This window comes from Camarhynchus parvulus, chromosome 1A (assembly GCF_901933205.1).
Source record: "Camarhynchus parvulus chromosome 1A, STF_HiC, whole genome shotgun sequence".
Lineage (NCBI taxonomy): Eukaryota > Metazoa > Chordata > Aves > Passeriformes > Thraupidae > Camarhynchus > Camarhynchus parvulus.
The window spans coordinates 61,665,790-61,685,272 of NC_044586.1; the positions used below are offsets into that span (position 1 = coordinate 61,665,790).

Sequence of the window (19,483 nt, forward strand, 5' to 3'; positions counted from 1 at the left end):
GCAGCTGATCCTAGAAGTCAGAAACCAAAACCTGTTCCTCTCCATTACTGTGATTTTCTCAGGCCTTTCTGAATGCTGAGAGATGTGTGTTTATGTCTTGGTGGAATATTCTTCCTCTTTGCCACCTGGAAATTAAGGGCACAAGAAGGTGTCCTGAAGGCTGAGGGAACATGCTGCAGCCAAACTCCTGACACAGCACTTTGCAGGAGGCAAATACCTGGCTGAGTGTGAGGAATAGCTGGGGATTATCATGGCAAACATATTCCAGTGTAGGGAAAATGGGGCAGCCCTCAGCAGCACAACTGGCAAAAGCTGAACAGCACTGCCTTGACAAGCACATCTTCAGCCTCTGTCTCCTGAAAGCTAAATTCCTAATATTTCTGTGTCAGCTCCATGCAGTGCACAACCCTGTCTCCAGAACCACAGAAATATTATTTTTTTCCCTGCCTAAAAAGTGAAAAATATGTCCTTTGCGTCAAAAATCATCTATCTTGAAAACAGGAAGAAAAACTCCAAATTTTGTACTGCCAGGTTCAATTTGAAGTGTGTGGAAGGGGTTGTGCAGCTGTAAAAAAAATCTCCTCCCTGATGTCACATCAAAACTGGACAGGCCTCTACCATACTCTCAACTCTCAGTGAGGGATGTTCATTCATTTGGAAATGATCATCAGCCCACGCCACTTCCCATGGAGTCATCCAGTAGAGAACTCTCCTGCAGCAATCTCCTAACCTTTCCAGTCTCCTGTAATTTAATTTCTTTGTCAAATCCTTTAGATTTGGCTAAAGAACTGAGGTAATTTTGTCAAACCACAAGAAACATTTTGTTGGTATAATGAACTTTTACAGCTAGTGTAAAGCAACTTGACACAAAATCCATGAAAGTGGGATTAATGAGGGATGGCAGCAAAAACTGAGGAAAGGGCTGGATGAATGACTGGCTTTAGCTCATGTGTCAGTGTAGCACAGCAACACAAAAGGCAATAGGGCATCTGTAAGTGTAAGAAAAATCCCTCAGCACAACCTGAGGTATTCAGTGTGATAGCATCAGTTATGACAACCTCTTTCAGCAGTCATGTGAGCACTGTGTGTTTCCAACTTAATCTAGCTTCAGTCAACATAAGGTATTAACAGGGTTTTACACAACTGAAATAATGTACTAATTTACTGTTGATGTGAGACTTAGTTCTGTTCATTAAAAAAGAAAAAAAAAAGTATTTGATAGAACAGGTGAGACGAAAACTGTGAAGTTGCTTCAGATAGAAAAGTTTTGCAACAGTACCAGCACTGTCAGAAGGTTTTTGTTCTCCAACATCATTTCATTGGCTAATACTTTAATTCTGCACAAGCAAACTGTTTTTTATTTTCACTATTTTAATTTTTACTATTATTCACTGACATCACTTAAAAATATTTGATGTAATTTCTGTGACTCTTAAAATTTCATTGCCTTAGACTCAAAATTTTTGTGTTTTTTAAAAGCAATGAGGGGGGACTGTGCTTGTGATACATAAATCACAGTGAGAGGAATTGGCAGAAAGTTTAACAGAAGTATTTAAAAAGTAATAAAAAAAAGAAAAGCAGTAAAAAATATGGACCCTATAATAAACGGGAAACTGATTTTTTTTTTAAAAGAATGCTTTCTACCAACAGGTCTGGCACAAAATATTAAAGCTGACAGTAATGTCAAACATGGAACAGAACTGAGTATTGATAATGACAATCCATTTACACCATCTTGTGAAAAAGCTGATGATCCACAAGTCCACATAAAATGCCACATAGAAAGGTTTTGTACCTTCTCCCATGGAGCTTTTTCTGCCCTTACTGGGAGCTGCTTTAGAGAAACAGGAGAACAGGACACAGAAGCTGAAGGAGTGGGCAGCTGAAGAGAGCTGTGCCCCATGACTACCAAATTTTACAGTGTGACAAATGTTATTCTAGAGCTCAGGAAATATGAATAATCTCACTGACATCAATAGAACACTTCTGACTTACAAGGATATTGGATTTTGCACAAAGAGATGTAAAAAAATCAATAAACACCAGTCCTCAGAAATGTGGCAATATTAGTAGATACAATGTATTATCACTGAATGCTGGAAACTATTTCATAAAACCTGTGCAGTGAAAGGGAAAAATATGTAATCCAGTCTTCAAAGTAACTTTTCTTCTGCTTTTTTTTCTGAATGATCATCTGTACAAAAGCTGTCTCTGAAAGGTTATCTTGTTTCTGTTTATACCAAATTGTCTAACAAAATCTTCCTACAAATCTTGCTGCAGTTATCTAAACAGACATCTTTAAAGCCTGCCAAAAGGAAATTAAATTTATATATATAAAGATATGTTAAAAATACTATTTTCCATAATCTAGGAACAAAACACAGGCCAGCTTATCACTTTAAAAGGTAAATCAGAAAGGGAACTATTTTGTCCTCATTTACTCAGTGTGTTTGTGGCAGCTCTAAGTGCTCTGGAACATCAAATTCTGCTGGATGCTGTACAATAAATGGTGGTCTCAAAGATTTACAGTTTAACTCTTGCCTTTGAAAGAGGTAATTTCCCTGGTAATACCACAAGGCAACTCACCTTACTAACAGAAACATTCAGCCCATTTATACCAGTGATACAGTGATCCCAGAACAGAGGGAAATAGAGCAAAAAAAAGGCTTATCAGCCTCAGTTTTGGTGGGTCACGCTCAACAGTTTTTTGGACAACACTGCTACATTTGAGCCTGATATAGAGATTTTCAAAAGAAATGCTATCACATTTCACACCTTCATACTTTGATCTCTTAAATGTTACTGTACACTTTATCTTTTTTTTCTTTTACTATATAGTATGTAAAAGCACTTAGCTACATGTTTAAAAATCAAACTTAACAGCCACCCTTGAAAACAGATAAATTTACACAGGCCCAAGGAATTCAGTACAAGGGATGGGATATTTCTGACACCACTTTGATAACTAAGAACTGGACATTGCAGCCTGAAATAAGTAGTATAGGGCATTCTAAAAGTCAAGGGAAAAAAAAACAAACATCACTTTGGCAATGCAGCAAAATGGAAGGTGCAGGATCTATTCCACAGTCAAAATTTAAAGGCATCAAATAAAGAACCATTTGTCAAATATTTTGTGTGTCTGTGATCTGTCCATCACATCTAATTGAAATTGCATGAATTCTTCTTTATTTTCTGTTATTTAGTCCAACATGCTGCCTTTACAAGTGAAAAGTAAGTATCCATTTGTCTCTCCCATTTGTCCTGTTCTCTTCCTGCTCCCCCTTCCTTACACTACAGTCATGAATGAGGCTCTGTGGCCTAAATGATGCTGTTGGTGACATCAGTTTCACCCTTTTGTTTCGCAGTGTTGCCTTGACAGAGCCTGGGGAGGAACATGGTGAAGTGGCTCGAGTGGGACTGGAACAGTTTCTATCCTGGAAATATGGGTTTGCAGAACTAAATGGAGAAAAAAAAAACTCAATGTTTTTGTATCAATTAAACCCTTGCAAATAATAGAATGTAATCTGAAGGGAAATTACATGTCATATTAAATACAGAGCTTTCTAATTAGGTATTTCCTCTGCTCCTCTTCAAAGCCTACAGAATTATTAAGATGTCCACAGTTACAGCACAAAAATGTCTTCAAGATGTAACATTTGATATATCACAGTATTTCAGAAATAATGAAACTTCTACAAGGAATTAACAAATGTGAATTTAACCACAACAGATGCTCTATCTACATTTATTGATCTTACAAGTCTTCGTGCCATCACAAAGCCCTGTGTTAGGCTCAGGCTCAGTCCTGCTCTAGTAAAGTCCACAGCCACAATTCTGTTAAACACAGGAATTGAAACATTATCCTTGATAATAGAGTTTAATATTATCTTTGCCATTCTTTGCTAGTGTAACTTTTGAATTGTGTTCTTGAACTACCTGAATGTGCTATCAATGTTTTAAATACATTGTCGTTTCCACTTTGTTGTAAAAATAGGCTTTTAATACTACACAGTGTTTAGCATTCTAGTACCAGCCATCAGTTTGATATCAGCCGTGACATTATTTAATTTTCAGAATCACAGAGGTTAAAGCTCACTGAACTATAAACAGTTGGAAACATGGAGTGTAATCCCAAGGCACAGCTCTGCACAAGCTGTAATTTAAATCATATTGCATGCTAAGCTGAAAAGGCAGTGCAGGTCCCAGAGGGCATGAATAAATCTGCAGTCACTGATTTGCCACACACATTTGTGTTGGGATTCTGTAACTGTGCAAATGTGATGTCTTCCTTTAGAGCAGAGGACCTGTCATCTACTGAGATTTGTAATTAAATAACCCAAAGAACAAAAGCAATTACTCAGCCCTACAAATATCCAGGCTGAAATGTGCACGATTTCAGGAACAAAGGGAAGGGGAAGTTCCGGAGACAGAGAGAAAGGGAGGCTTTGAGTCTGCGATAATTCATCTGTGTCTAGTGCTGGTGGAGGCTCTAATGCATAGAACAGGTATTCACATACCTGGCTTCCTCTGAACTAATAACTCCGTCATCACAGACTCCACTCTGAAGTGGATGTTTCTCCAGCTAAGGAGGCAATTATGCCTCCAGCTGGCTCCATGCCACCTCAGGTGCTGGCTTTGAGCAATCAGTTGTGTTAATTGCAAGCAACACTAAATGCCTTTTGGGACAAGCAATTCATGGTTCAGGAATGTTCCTGTGAAGGGGGCAGGTTCAGCCCCATTACCAAGAACAAACCACAGAGTTTGCACAGGTCGCAGGCTAAGAGCTGGAATTTTATGGAATGGGGAAAAGAGGTGGGAACAGACCAAGGGGCTGTATCCTCACATCATTAACTCTGCTGGGCATCTCAGTTAATTGATGGGGTGGGGGCTACGTGGTGGGCTGTGTGCAGCCCTTCATGTTTTCCCAAGGCCCATTCCCTTGGATCTGCCAGGCATTCTGATCCAAGCCGACAGGTCTAAGACTGATATATGGGTCTCCTTGAGCTCATAAGTTCTTGGAGATCTGTATCACACCTAAGAGAGCTTAGCTACCTTAGAAGGCATAAAATCAGTAGGACGGCTTCTGTGATAGTGTTGGACACAGAAAAGTTTTAATAAAAGGCAAAATAACAAAACTCTTTACAGAGAAAAACCGAGCTAGGAGCAAGAGGTTCTTGCTACTGGTAAAACACCTCACAAAAGTAATTAGTTTCTTTGTTCTCTTTTTTTTTAGAAAATTGCTTAGGTAGGACTTTTTGGCTTTTGTCTAATTGGCTATCCTTAAGTTTGAGGTGAAGTCCCTCAGGTCCTATGAGGTGTCATTTTTTGCTAATTGAGGAAAGAAAATTCTGGGCTTTTTTTCCTTTTAAGGAGACAAAGGATAGTTTTGTCGCCCTGTCAACAGAGAGCACATTCCTACATAAGACTTTGGCCCAAGAGAAGATACCTCAACTGCCCATGAACATGGGTTCCTTCACAATAGTTGGTATTTTCTTTCTTTCTATTTGTCATAGTGGGAAAACAATAGTTTTAAGTATGCATAGGAATTGTTTGATATAAAGAAAATACTACAAGGGTGATAGCAACACTGAATGACAAAAATGGATGATGAAGGGCAAGCATATGTAAAAAAACAGCCATTGAAGGAATGAAGAGTGATAATGAAACAAGATGAGCACAATAATGAGATAAGAAATCAGATCTTGGCTGCATAGAGGTCATACTCATGTATTATCAGCTACAGATCTGGACTGTTGTATTTTTTAGTATCTACCTTTTGACTCACTACCTCAATAACAAGGTTTAACCAGTCATTTTTTCATAAGCATGGATTTCTAATATACTTGTCCACGAGCCCCTGCACGAGAACTACTTAAAAGAAAAACCCTGTCCAAATGTTGGAGGAGATGAATGGGAAGCTTGGATTGAATCCTTAGAGATAAAGGGAGTTAGTGTGTGGTGGGGAGTGGGAGGTGCTGGTACAAACCTCAGTCTGCAGGTGCTTAGAAACAGCATGCAGGCTCAGGAAGTCTCTCTAATACCCTTTAGAGGCTCAGTCCCTGGTGTCCCACATGGATGTACAAAGAAAACTTCTTAAAACAAAGCCATCTTATTTCTCCCTTTAACACAGACTAAAACATTGCCAAACACTTCTGCGTCTGAAGCTGTGAATTCCATTAAATTCAATGCAACTCGCTCAGCACTCTCTATTTTTGTGTGGCTGAAACCTTTAATTCTCTCCCCACCGCCCCATGGCCAGCGTGCTCCAGTCACATCACACTTAACCTTTGCCTTGGCTTCTCAAAGAAGAATTTGTTTCACTCTATTCACGGCTTCAACAGTTTGGCAAACTGCACTCGAGCGCCGCGCTGGGCCTTTATACTGAACACACTAATCTGATTGTTTTTCCACTCTACAAACTTTGGGTCAACAATCAAGCTGCTGCCAGAAACTAATTAATTTGCAAACAGGCCCCATTTTCACAGGGGGAGAGCTTTTGAAACCTATGTCAGCAGAGCTGGTCACACCATGGTGACATGCATTGTCATGGCATCCACTTTTCTGGGTAATTCTCCTCACTAATTTTTCACCACACACATGAACTCAAATTACCCAGTCAACAGTAAATCTCTATTGAATGACCACCAAACTCTGAACGTGGTGGCCTGAGAAGAGGAAATTGGTATTGACAGGGTCAACACTCATTAAATTGATGGCTAGAGCAGAAGGAAAAAAAACACAAAACAACACAAGAATGCAAAAGGAAAATTCAGATGTATGTCATATCCCAATAAAGGGGGCTGTAACAGACCCACTCCTCCTTTGTTTAAATCAATTAGTATTCTGCTGTGTGACTCCTACAAACAGATTTCTGCTTAACTTGTCTGAAAAACTGGTTAGTGACTTTTGTGAACAAGAAAGGAGGCACAATTTGGTAGTTAAAAGTCACTGGTTTTCAAGCATCAGAGCTGTGATGAGCTCTCACAGAGATCATGGGAAACCTACTTGAATTTGCAAGGTCTGTAACACGGAGGCTTTGTCTTTGGAACCACCTAAGACAAAGCCTCTGTGGCTACCTAATCTGAACTTTGCTTTTGCTTAAGCTGATTTGGATCTCCGCAAAAATGATAATTACAAAGAAACTGGCGTTGTGCAACTTAAAGTGGGTTCTGTACCAAAAGCAAAGCAAAATGCAAACTTAGAACTTGAACACTACACCTTTTCTGGACAAATGGCTCTTTTTTCCCTACTGAGATTTATCTCCAGGGAAAAGGGAGAGTCCTCCTATGAAGTGATGCATGTGGGTAACAGATAGATAGATAGATATATAGATAGATAGAATAGATAGATAGATAGATAGATAGATAGATAGATAGATATTATCTTTTTAATCATACATTAACTGAAAGTAGTACACAAAGCTTTCTAGTAGAGGTTATTGCCACTGCTTGAATAATATACTAAATTTGTCACCTTAAGTGGGCAGACTATCACTTTACAAAGTCATCCACTGCCATCTCTATAAGTTATCCATTGAAATATATCCATGGAAAAAATATTCCATCTAAGAGTAAAAAAATAAAGGAAAGAAAAAACACTTTTTAGAGGAGATAGAATATCACTGGGACTATTGATAATTGGAAAATTGCAGGTGTTTTTTATCAGTGTGAGAAGGGCACAGAGCTCTACTCCTCCAACTGAATGTACTCCTGGAGTCTGCTCATGCAGATGGATTTCTACACAGATCCTGCTGCTGGAAGAACCAGAGAGGACTTGGATTTATTTTTCTAAAGGATGACTATAGAAATCAACTCACCTGCATCATCAGATTTCAATCTGAACACCTCAATGAGATCACCAGTTTTACCCAGTACAGAGGTACATTGATTTATCCACATCCAGAATCTCCCCAGAGCTTGTTCGGGCTCTTTCATCCAGCTGCCTTCTAGAGAAGGTGATGGGAATGGCTGCACTCTCAGATCTCACCCCAGCACAAGACTCATCAGGATTTACTTGGTTGTTAAACTGATATATGCTGATATGTTGACCTTTCAATTCACAATTGAAATAAAAACCTTAACATTTAGCAATTTTAAGGGACATCATCAATAGATCAATTCAGTGCACAAGAGTGAGTGCAGATCTCAAATTGGTCATCACTGGCAAATCTCTTTTTACAAAGACTATGCTGAAGTGATCTGGTAGGGACTGGGGTTATATCCCACACTGCTTGTTTTGAGAACTATGAACTTGTTTCCTAAAATTGTACTTTATGCAGCAGAGAAACTTCTCTGGTCTCCAGTGGAAACAGTGAACAAAGAACTCTAACCTCTACCACTATTTTTGATCTTATATGCACTATAAAGAGAGTCACAGAATGAATGAATTGCAGCAAAGCATGGCTCCTAATCTACACTCCCAGCTATTACATTTTTTTGGTGTGGATAGTAAGGCTGACCAAATTAAAGCCCATAAATGAGCCCATGGTTAACCATGTAACATACACATATCCTAAGTCAGGTTCCTGGACTAACTTCCTGGAGCATACTGTGGCTATAGCTCAGGCCAATGTGTTTACTGATGCAAGTCTTCCTGCTCAGGTCATATTCTCTATAGTGTCAGGAAGCCTTCAAAATGTGCAGTCAGACCAGGAGAATGTTCTCTGCTGCTTCATCTTTCCTATCTGCTTTTTCCACTCCAACCTCAAAACTTGTCCTTTGGCTACTTTTACCATCTTTTCAACCTAAACAGAATAAAATATCATCCACAGCACTGATATTTAATGAAGAAAATGACTTAATCCTAGGGGGAATGGGAGGGATAGAGAAGGAGAAAGAAGATCTCTTTCCTAGACTGATTTCAAATAATTTCATTTAGGCCACTTGATAGGAAGATTTTATTATTTCTGGTTGTCTCCACCTACCATCTTCATGACCTTTCTCACATCTAGAGAAATTGTTGAACACATTCTAATTGTTACTTGGTCTTTGATTTCTGAACCAAATGCTCCTCTTACTTTGTATAAAGATACAGGGAACAGTTTTCAGACAGGTTCAACTGAATCAACTGGTTCAAATACATGAGTATCTTCTGGTCAAGTGCTCAGCAGGGCCTTTGACTTCCTGACCTGTAACCATTTCAGATTAGAGACAGGATAAATGTCAAGTAATAACAATAAGAAAGAGCCATTTATTTTCTGATTTCAAAAATTCTATGTTTCTTCCAAGAAAAAAAGAATTGGTTGTAACAAAATATGTATACAGATAAAGCTTGTTAGATTGCAATGAGAAAAACAACTTCAAATTCATATTCAATCTCTCAAATATGGATCTACAGACTTAAGGAAGAAAAAAAAAACCCCAAACCTTGTAAATTGAGTTTGCATGCCATTCTGTTCACAGTATTATGCCACCGTCACCATAGTTTCTGAGCACTTCCTAGCACTGTGTTAGGTGACATTAACATTTGTCACACATGGAATTTATCACTGTGAAATTATTTATTACTATTCTTAGCAATGAAGATAGTGGGGATGGGGGGGTGGGAGGACTTATTGAGTGAGAAATGAGACTTGCATATCTGGACATGTTTTGTGCCACAGGGGTCGGAGCTGCTCATGCTTCTGTAAGCCATGGTGGGAAAGTGTGGAACTCAGTCCACACTACAGCCTGCACGACAGGACCTATCAGCTGCTCAAATATAGAAATGCCTATTTTAAATGCAAGAGATCCTTTCACAGGAAAATTAACAGCAAAAGAACAACAACAAAAAAAAAATTACACAAAAAAATTCCCTCAGTGTTTTCACCCATAAGGTTGTTGAAATATGTCCTTGTAAATTCATAGGTAATGCAGACCTGGAAGAGACTTTGCCTACTCACTGTAGTCTCTTGGGATGCCAGGCAAGTGTGCAATATAACAACACATAAAATTTTACCTGAGTTCCTCTGAAAACCAGCTAGGCTGCCTCACTGACTACTTCTATTGGACAGATTTTTCTAATTTCATTCCCATCATAGTTCAAGACTTCTAATTTGAAGACTAAATAAAGTCATATACAATTCACAGTTTGGTTTTTTTGTTTGTTTGTTTTTTTGTAATGTCCTTTGTTTAAATAGCTCTTCTTTTGATGGAGATTTATTGAATTTGAAGCATCCCTGACCTCCTTCCTCCAATAATACCTTAGAAGTATTTTATCAAACAACCTCAGGTACCAGGATGGCTGGGTTCTGTGGCTCCGTTTCCACAGCTGATACCTGTATTTTACTGCATGCTGTGTATCTGGATTGACAATGTGTAGGAGGTGAGCTGGAAAATGGGAAGCTAGAAAGGCATTTAGGAACAAGGGAGTGGCACAGAACAGGGGGACATCAGTGGTTATGTGTAGCTAGGAAAAGGGTTTGGTGTGGTTGACCAAAGACTAATTATAGGTTCAAGGATCAGAATGTGTACACACTCAAGTCTCAGCAAGAGTAATTAATTTCTAACATTTTGTCACATTTAATGCATTTTATTAGAGAAGTAAAAATCCTGTAAACTATCTGCAATCTTTTCTTTCTGTTGCCATACATTAGTCTACTGTGCAATACATATATACTCAAAATCACATGCGTGTAATGCTAATGCTGGAACATTCAACAAAGTGTCTGAAGTGGAAACTGCACAAAGTGATATCTACAGTTCTTGGAATGCCAGGAGAGTATCCATGTTTCCTGCCTTGGACCCTGTTAAATTTAAGAGGGCATTTTCTTTTTTATTGAACAGTCGCTCGGCTTCTATAACTCTCAGCTGTTTATGTAACTGTAAAGTAAAGATTACCAAGGACAATAACCTCAGGGAACTAAGCACAGTTACTACTCCACTTTAAAAATTAAGCCACGGAAAGTATGCTAAAATAATATCATAGAGTGGTTTAAACCCATAAAAAGCAAGGAAATTCCAAGCCAAGTCTGGAAATCCAGACTGACAATCTCCCTTAACCCCAGGTCTAGTAAAGAGGGTGAGTGAGGCCAGTATTTCTGGGGTGCAAACCAGCTTCATAATACTATCCTAATGCAGCTTTTGTGATTTCATTTCCTTTCAGATTTTGCTCAGCCCAATCCTGCTTTGCTTTTAAAATAAATGTTTATGGTTATTCATTTTACAAAATGTTAACAATTTAAGGCCAGATTGCCTGTGCTCAAGTCAGAGAAGATGAGAGCCACTTTAAGCCTCTCCTTCCACTCCCCTAATCTTCAGCTTGAAAACTGCCTTGGGTGCATTGCCTTTGCATTGCTCAGCATTTGCTCTGGTAGACTGCACTGCCAGTTCTGCCTTCTTGCCTCCAGCCACGCCCTCAGCCCTTGCACGAAGGCGTGGGGATGGTGTACAGCAAACGCTGCCTGCTCTGCAGCAGGGAACTCCCTGGCAGCAGGGGAAGCTGCTCCCACCTGCACAGGCCTCTACTCATCTTTTTTTTTTAACTTCTGCAGCAGTTCATGGAAGCAGGATGTGATCCATGCTTCTTCAGAATAACTTTATGCCTCTGAACAGTGAGAGGCAATGGCACATTTAAAGGGAATCGTGTACTTGCTGATAGGCAAGACTTTGTAACATTTATGTGTGACATCAAGGCCGTTGTTCCTTATAGCAAAGCTGCACGGAAGATTTTTTTCAACTTTAGAAATTTTTTTTGAGAGTTCAGAACAATTCTTGACCCTCACTGGGACTGCATAAGATTGCCAAAGCTTCTTTTGTGCAGAGATAACTCCATGCATGTACCAGAGGAGCCAGTAATGTTCAAGCATGCATAAGCATGGCTTATAACAAAGCACATGATTCAGTCTGGGGCGCTGAACTGCAGCTTTTCATGTCCAAGATGACTTCCCTGAGCACCAGCTTTTTTTACTGTGTTTTTGCAAATGCTTCCTTGTCACATCTGGCCAACTCTGTATCAATAATTAAATATACACTGCTACAGTGACTGATGTATAGTTCCCTAGCTTCTAGATGAATGCCCTGACTACATGGCTATAGAATCAGTCTCCCTTGCTTTATTTGGCTTGGTGACTGTTTAATTATTTATACAAAATGAAAGCTTTAGAAGCCTGTGAGTATTTAATATCTCTAAGAGACTTAAGAAGTCTTTAAGAGCTGCTGGTCAGCACCTTCCCTTGGGCCGGTCACAGTTCTCTTCCCCAACATATACAATTTCTGTAAGAAGGTTGAGCATCTCCAGAATGTGACTGTGTGATATCTGTAGTAACTCTGTGTTCCTGCTTAAATCCCAAAAACTTAATCACTCTGTGTAATGTTGTTCTGCTTTTATGCCAGTTCAGGGCAAGACAATTTCTGGGAAAAGTTCACAAGTTCTTCACGTTCAACTATCTTCTCCTCTCCATTTTTGGTACCAATCAGCTGTGTTTTCTGCACCCTGTCAGCTCTGACCTTAGCCTCAGTATGGAAAAAGCAGTTTAGCTCCTGATCTGACTGAAGTAAACACTAGCAAGGACTTAGAACTCGATGTCTCACCACCTAACTGTTAAACTCTACAGAGATGAGAATTTGTGTCTAAGTTTGATCAGAACTCTTGTTCTGCAGCTTTCAGTATATGCCCCTTAGAATACTGTTTTTTTACCTGAGGCTAAGCACACTGTAAAAAGCAACTAGAAAAGCAAACCCACCACTACACAGAAATCCATGTCTTTGCTAAAAAACTTATAAAGGTCTGCAAACTTAAGGCTCAAAAATAATTTGTATAGATCTTTAAGAAAGCTTTAAGAAAGCTCTCAATCTTCAATGAGAGCTTGTTTCACCAGAAACATATCCACTTTAACAACATGCAAACACAGAGCTTCTTTTATAATTATATTTTAAAAAGAAAAATGACAAATTAAAAACAATTATCAAAGAACCAGCATCTCTGCAGAGTTTCAAACCTAAACTTTTATCATTTCTGGATTTCCATGTTAGATGCTGAAATTAGGAGAGCTGTGTGGAAAGGCTGCCAGGATCTTATCACTGGGAAATTAACAGTAAAGCCTCAAAGCCTCTAATAGGAATGTTGTAGTGCAGATTTTAGGCCAATCTTTCCATATTAGGAAGGTAAATGTATTAAGTTGCAGTGGAGAGAGAGATTTCAAAAGTGTACTTAAGGATCGTTCTCTATTAAATTATGTGCAGTTATGAGAATAATTTCTAAAGGTTTCAATTTGATTCTTATCTTGTTTTAAATTAAGTTTGAAACTTTCCATACAGGAATATAGTGCAAGGACTTTATTTAAGAGTTGGAAATCACTTTCACCCTGGAATACAAAAAATGCTGTCTTTCTACTTTTATGCTCATTTTGTAAAATACTTAAATTCAAGAAAGCTTGAGGTTCATCAGCTCCCCATCTCGAGTACAGAGCAGTTGTGGTTTCTGCACTGTCAGATGTAACCTTAGTGCTAATTTGGGAAAAGCACTTCTCACATGGAGTGCTGAAAGACTGATAACCGAATCCACAATGGAATGACATTATTTCAGCAGGGAAGTACAGGGCCTGTGGAAAATGGCTGCATTTTCCCACTGCATAAATCCTCCTGACTCAGCTCTCATTGTGGAAATCTACTGCACAAAAGCAGATTTTGCTTGCATGACTGGGTTTAAAATGTCATCATGACTATCATAACTGAAGTTGACGTTGGTCATCTTTAACACATTATTGCTCTACCAGGTATCAAGACAGATGGGTATGTCTACAACCCTTGTACTTTACTATTTCCTGAAGACCAGAAATCTCATTTACTGTCATAATAAAATAACCCAATGAATACAATTTTTGTCTTACTGGGTAAACACAGAAATGCTGTAGACCTGAATCTGTTCTCCAGACAGACAGTTGTCCACATGAATTGCAGCAAAACTAAATGTAACAGGATATGCATCAGATACATAAACTTGTCATATTAAAATACAGCTTCATACTTGTAATATAGACACTTATCTGATACGTGTATCCAATGTATGTTATATATAGAGTTAATCCAACCTGCAAGAGCATCTTGTGGTTTTAATCATGAGTCGGGTTGATGTTGTTATGGATTGTATATACAGCTAATGTGATACCCAGTTTGATATTAGAAGGTCTTGACTAGCTAATAACAAACTGTGTTTTAAAACTTACTCTGCTCTTACACATTAAAATTTGTGTGAACAGTTTGCACTAAATTGTAAAACCACATAAGAAAGCCTGAACCTCACCAGAGACATAAATAATATGGCTAGGAGCAAAAAATGTCTAAGAATAAAATAATTTGTGAACTCAAAAACAGGAGTGCAGGTGCAAGCAGTATGTACAGCCAAAGTAGAGCTAGTTAACACTTAAAAAATTAAAATTTAAATTAACTCAGCAACTACAGTGAGTATTACTTAATTCAAATGTCAGCTTTTTCAGACAATGAATTCTCACTTCCAAAATGCTCATATCCTTGTATAGCTAAAGCCAAGTGTAATTCCATTTGAGCTATTTTAAATTTGACTTCAGTAGAACTTGGATGGAGTACTCAGATGCATTCTAAAGTATATTGGTTCATGAAGGCAAAATCAAATTTCCTCTGAAACTATCTTCCCCTCCTCAGACATGCAAATAAACAACCACAGGCTTGATTGCTAATATCCATACAATAATGCAAGCTATTGTGCCTTGCTAAACTATTGGATATTTTGAAACCAAATCACTTGGAATCCCCAGGACCCTTTTCTCTTTTTCCAAACTCCCAACAACTCTGGCTTGCTCATGAAGTTCTGCTGGTTGACTTTCAGCTGGATGTGGCCAGCGTCCCCTTCAATCCAGCAAAAACTAAACCTTGTACAAAGCACAGTCCTGCCCAAGGCTCTGGAGCTACTTTGTGTTCATGTGTGGCTGATGCCTCAAGCCTTGAGCTTCTGTCCAACTTGCATGCCTATGCTGCTCATACTGTCTGTGTATGTTTTAAATTTAATCACACCCCACAAATCTCAGTGTAATTAAACCAAAAATGCTTCTTTATAAATCACTTTTGATTAGTTTAACTGGTTTAAGGCAGAATTCTGCCCCAAATAAAAGAGGAGTGTATATGTCACAGATGTTGCTGGAACAGAGCTGTGTGCTAGTCTTTAATGGCTGGATGAGTGTAACCAGAGAAATGTACATTTTACATACCATTTAGCCACCGGGAGTCGTGCTGCTCTGTTCTGATGGGATGGTGATGCCCCAGAGTTCGGAAAATGGCGAAGTCCCTGCCCATGAAGTCTGCTGCTGTGCCAGAGTACAGTTCTCCATCTGCAGGAGGACACAATTGTAAGCAATATTCCTCAATTTTCCAGTCATGGCAAGTCAGAGAAAGCTGTCATATGTTCATATTTCACTAATAAGGATAATGAGTAAATTACAAAACAACAAGCCATATGCAATGTATTGTCATTGAAAATAGAGATTAGACCCAATTCCTCACTGCAGAGCTTAATTGTAACCTCTTGCAAATGAGCTGTATCTGCAGACTGCTGGTGTGCTTTTCAAAAATGTGTTTGAATTCTTAGGCTGGAACAGTGACAGCCAGTGCACCTACCCTGGCAGGCAGGAGTATGCAGCCTCAGAAAACCTACCTAACTGTGAAATTGCCCTGTTTAGAACAGGAGTTTGGTTTGGACACCTTCCAACCTACTGGGTTTATGTGACTCTGGGAACTGAAGAGTCCATCTCAGTCACTTTTGGTTCAGAAAGTCCTTAGGTCCCTTTAATTTTTCCTATGGAATCTATGTGGTTTTTACTTTGGTTCATTTAAGGGGCTTTTTTGTTTTGTTTTGCATTTTTGTTTTGGGATTTGCTGGTTTTGGTGGGGTTTTTTTCTGTTGTTGTTGTGGCCATTTTCTTACGGTTTGTTTTTTACTCTTTTTTTCTGAGCAGATCCTCAGAAAACAGTATATTTTACAGGAAAGACAGAACATGCCTTTCTCCTTTGACCACCTTTGCAACTGGTACTGGCAAAGGGCAACAGCTAAGGGAGAAAATAAACGAGGTCATTCCCTGCTACCTTGACCCCCACGCAATTCACAGTGAACAACTGAACTAAAAATTGACCTATGATACTTCAGCCCATAAATGGCACATACACAGCCTAGCTGGAGATGAAACTCATCCCAGTGTGTCCCTCCTCAGCCACAGAGGAGACAGAGGGGGTGAGGAGAGAGACACTGTCTAAATTCTAAGGAGCAGGTCAAGTTAAATACCTGCCAGCTGGAAGAGAGTGTAATAATAATAATAATGACATTGTAACGAGACCCACAGAAAAGAACCAGGGATCAAAGTACAACACATATCTTTCTGACATTAATTTACAGCTTGTCCATGAAATCACTCCAAATCAAAAATGCTAAAAATGCTTTTTTAGGACTGTGTTCTACATCTGTATGTGAAATGAGATAACCTACCCTATGCTGTTAAAATGGAATTAAAAAGCATTATTCCTTCCAGCTACTACTTTCAAACTACCCATATTACACGGGTCCCTTGTGAAAAAGACAAGTTTGAGGATAAAATAACTCTTTCTTTAGCTAAGGTAATACATTTTTCATGGTCATGATGAACTCTACCATATCCTCATTTTAAAACAACCTTTTAGGAACAAGTTTATCATTTTCATGGCAATTTTAGGTATTTCCATGGCAGGACATCCAGATCCAAGCATGCCTAGTGGATATCACTGTCACTTTTCCCCTGAACACTGACACCATGAAATCACCAACTGAACCTAGAGTGGTTCCGTAACCATATGGTAGCTGTGAAAGTCAGGAAGGGTGAAAACATGATAGCGGAAAGGCGTGGAATTGAATGAATTCACAGCAGAGATTAGAAGCAAATAGACCAGTCATGCCCAGCAGGAGGTGTAATCAGAAGGGCAACAGAACGGCATATCATTAATTAATAATTTACCATTCTTCTGTGTCATTTTCAACTTTTTTTTTGAAGGGGAGACAATCACTTAATTATAGTTATTATTATGTACAGAGTATGCAGCTGAGATTTTAAAGATCATAAAACCTTTTTGCCTGTGAAAAGGGCTTTGATGCTATGCTTAACCTTTCTTTAACCTTATCTTCATTTTCTTGTCTTTCAATCCCTAGTGAGTTCTGATAAATCAATAGAAATCAAAGGGGAAAGGAAAAACCAACAAGGGCTATTTTTCTTCTTAGTTATCAACAGATCTAAAGGTCAATCAGTCAAGAAAAAAATCTATATTTAATACTATATTGCTAAAATTTAACCAAATACAATTTGAAAATGAATGAAAACTATATGTTTGAAATTGTTTAGAAATATGTTTAGAATTGTAAGGTCGTTTTGACACCTCAGTTTCTAACTTGATATATAAAAACCACTGCAGGCTGTACTCTGCTCAACCCAAGAGGACACTACAAGGCTCTTGTGGCTGATACTTTTTCTTCAATGGTGACAGGATAAAAGTTTTGCCAATAACTGGCTTCAGCAGGCTTCAAATGAGGAAGGGTCTGTAGAAAACTGTCTGACCTTTCTACATCCCTACTACAGCCCCTCCAAGTTTCAGTATAGCTAGACCAGTGCCTGCAGTTTGAACTGATCTGCTGTAGACATGCAAAAAGGGGATTTTGACTTCTTCCAGACAGAAATACCAAGGAATACCATTTATTTTTGTAAGGCTTTAGATAATTTTTGCAAAATTCAGGGTGAGCCTCAAGTCATGTCCCAGATGTGCGCATCCTTTGAGTTAGTGCTATGCAAAAGCTATATGAGGATTTTGCCTCCTGTCTAGATAGAGGTACATTCATCTTTATTTCCCTGTGCATACTTTCTTTTGGACTGAAATTTACTCATCGCTAGTCTGGAAAATTATTCTTTAATGTCACAGATAATCTTCACTGTGTTACTTGTACTGTTAGCAGTTTAAAAAGAAGTTTTATAAACTTTAAGAAGAAAATGGAAATTAATAGTTTGAAAACTGGCAAACATTTATTAAAGGGAAAGAACAAAGGAGAAACAAAAAAAAAAGAAAAAATTAGTCAATTTGTATTTCCAGCCCAGCAGCAGAACTAAAGGACGGCCTTCAGTTGTTTGCAGAGGTAAAAAATATGTTTTTGGACAAAAAACCTATTGTAAAGGAGTAGCATGCTGACACACAAATGTAAACAGAGATACATATATTGACTTTACTAAATAAAGAGGCAACAATTAAAGTCCGTAGTAATGTTGATTTTTGGAGGGGAAGAACCATTTACATAAACAGCACAGAACTCTGAATAACTCCCCAAGGTCATGAGATACAAAGATGTTGAAAACTATGCAAAGTGCATGTATTAGATAAATTGTTTCTATTCAGCTTTTAAGTAAGATTGCATTCTGAAAGAAAATAATTTGTGAAGACTAAAAACTGTAAACTTTCCTTTCAAAGTAGTAAGGAAGTTGAATGAATGAGGAATATAGGCAAAATCAAGCCCTGAATGTCACAATTGCTCTCAATGGTAAAAGGGTTCACAAATGAAATCTATCCTTGGTTAAAAGGTTTATTCAGTAAAATTAAGATTTTCAGACATAGAGGTGGTTTGACTTTGCTTCTTTTGAAGTCATTAACTACAATTTCCCAGAAAGTACATTAAAGTAATTTTAAAATCTTGAACATCATATGGACTTACTAGCAAATTTCTAAGAAATAGATTACTAAAGTTCTTAACTAATGAAAAGCCACTATCTTTCAGATCATATTAATAAATATTTGGGAGCATTAAGGCACCTAAACCAATTTTTAAAAATGGTTAAATAATTAAAGATTAAATAATTGTTAAAATCTAAAAGGAATTGTGAATTTTAAAAGAAAAGAAGAAAAAACAATCAGTGAGACACAAGAGCATAAAAAGCTTTGAGAATTCTGGATAACCAAAGATTTGAAAATCCCCAGTGGTCATTTCCCTAAACAAACAGTTGTTGGGACAATGCAGCCTCCTTCTCTGAAGGGTCGGGTTTTTTTTTTCAACTGTCCCAATACAATTCCTTTAGTCTAACACATTCAGTGATATTTTCTCCTGTGATTATATTCCTTGGAAACCATGCCGCTTCTCATTTTCCTCCCACACTGGAATACTCGTGAGTGGTGCCCAGGGATTTCTTGGTCTCTACATTTCATGCATTAGGCCACTCAAATGGAGACTGTTTAGTTAGCAGCACATAGATGGGAATGGCTGCACAGTGTCTTACATTACTAGGAACCACTTGTATCATGTTCCCAGCTGGCATTTACTTTAGAGTAGGGTAGCAATAACCAACTTTAATGAACAACTGTTAAAAAAATAATGAAAAATGTTTGCAGGTGGATGGAACAAGGAATGCATACTGGAAAAATATTGGAACAATTTAATAATGATGAACTGTTTATTTTCATTTTGCTTTAATGTGGCTTTTTTTTTTCAAATACTATTGATTTTTTTAGGAGAGAGGGAAAACTGAAGATCCTCTTTA

At 38.2% G+C, this 19,483-nt stretch overlaps 1 protein-coding gene across 4 annotated transcripts in view; it reads right to left on the reverse strand.

Annotated features, from left to right (window-relative positions):
• SEMA3A (semaphorin 3A) overlaps positions 1-19,483 on the reverse strand; it is a 322,318-nt gene that overhangs the window by 45,697 nt on the left and 257,138 nt on the right. For all 4 annotated transcript variants that reach the window (XM_030961129.1, XM_030961130.1, XM_030961132.1 and 1 more), the window contains one exon: positions 15,161-15,280. In XM_030961129.1, the coding sequence (XP_030816989.1) occupies positions 15,161-15,280 (120 nt within the window). The remainder of the gene's footprint in view (positions 1-15,160; positions 15,281-19,483) is intronic.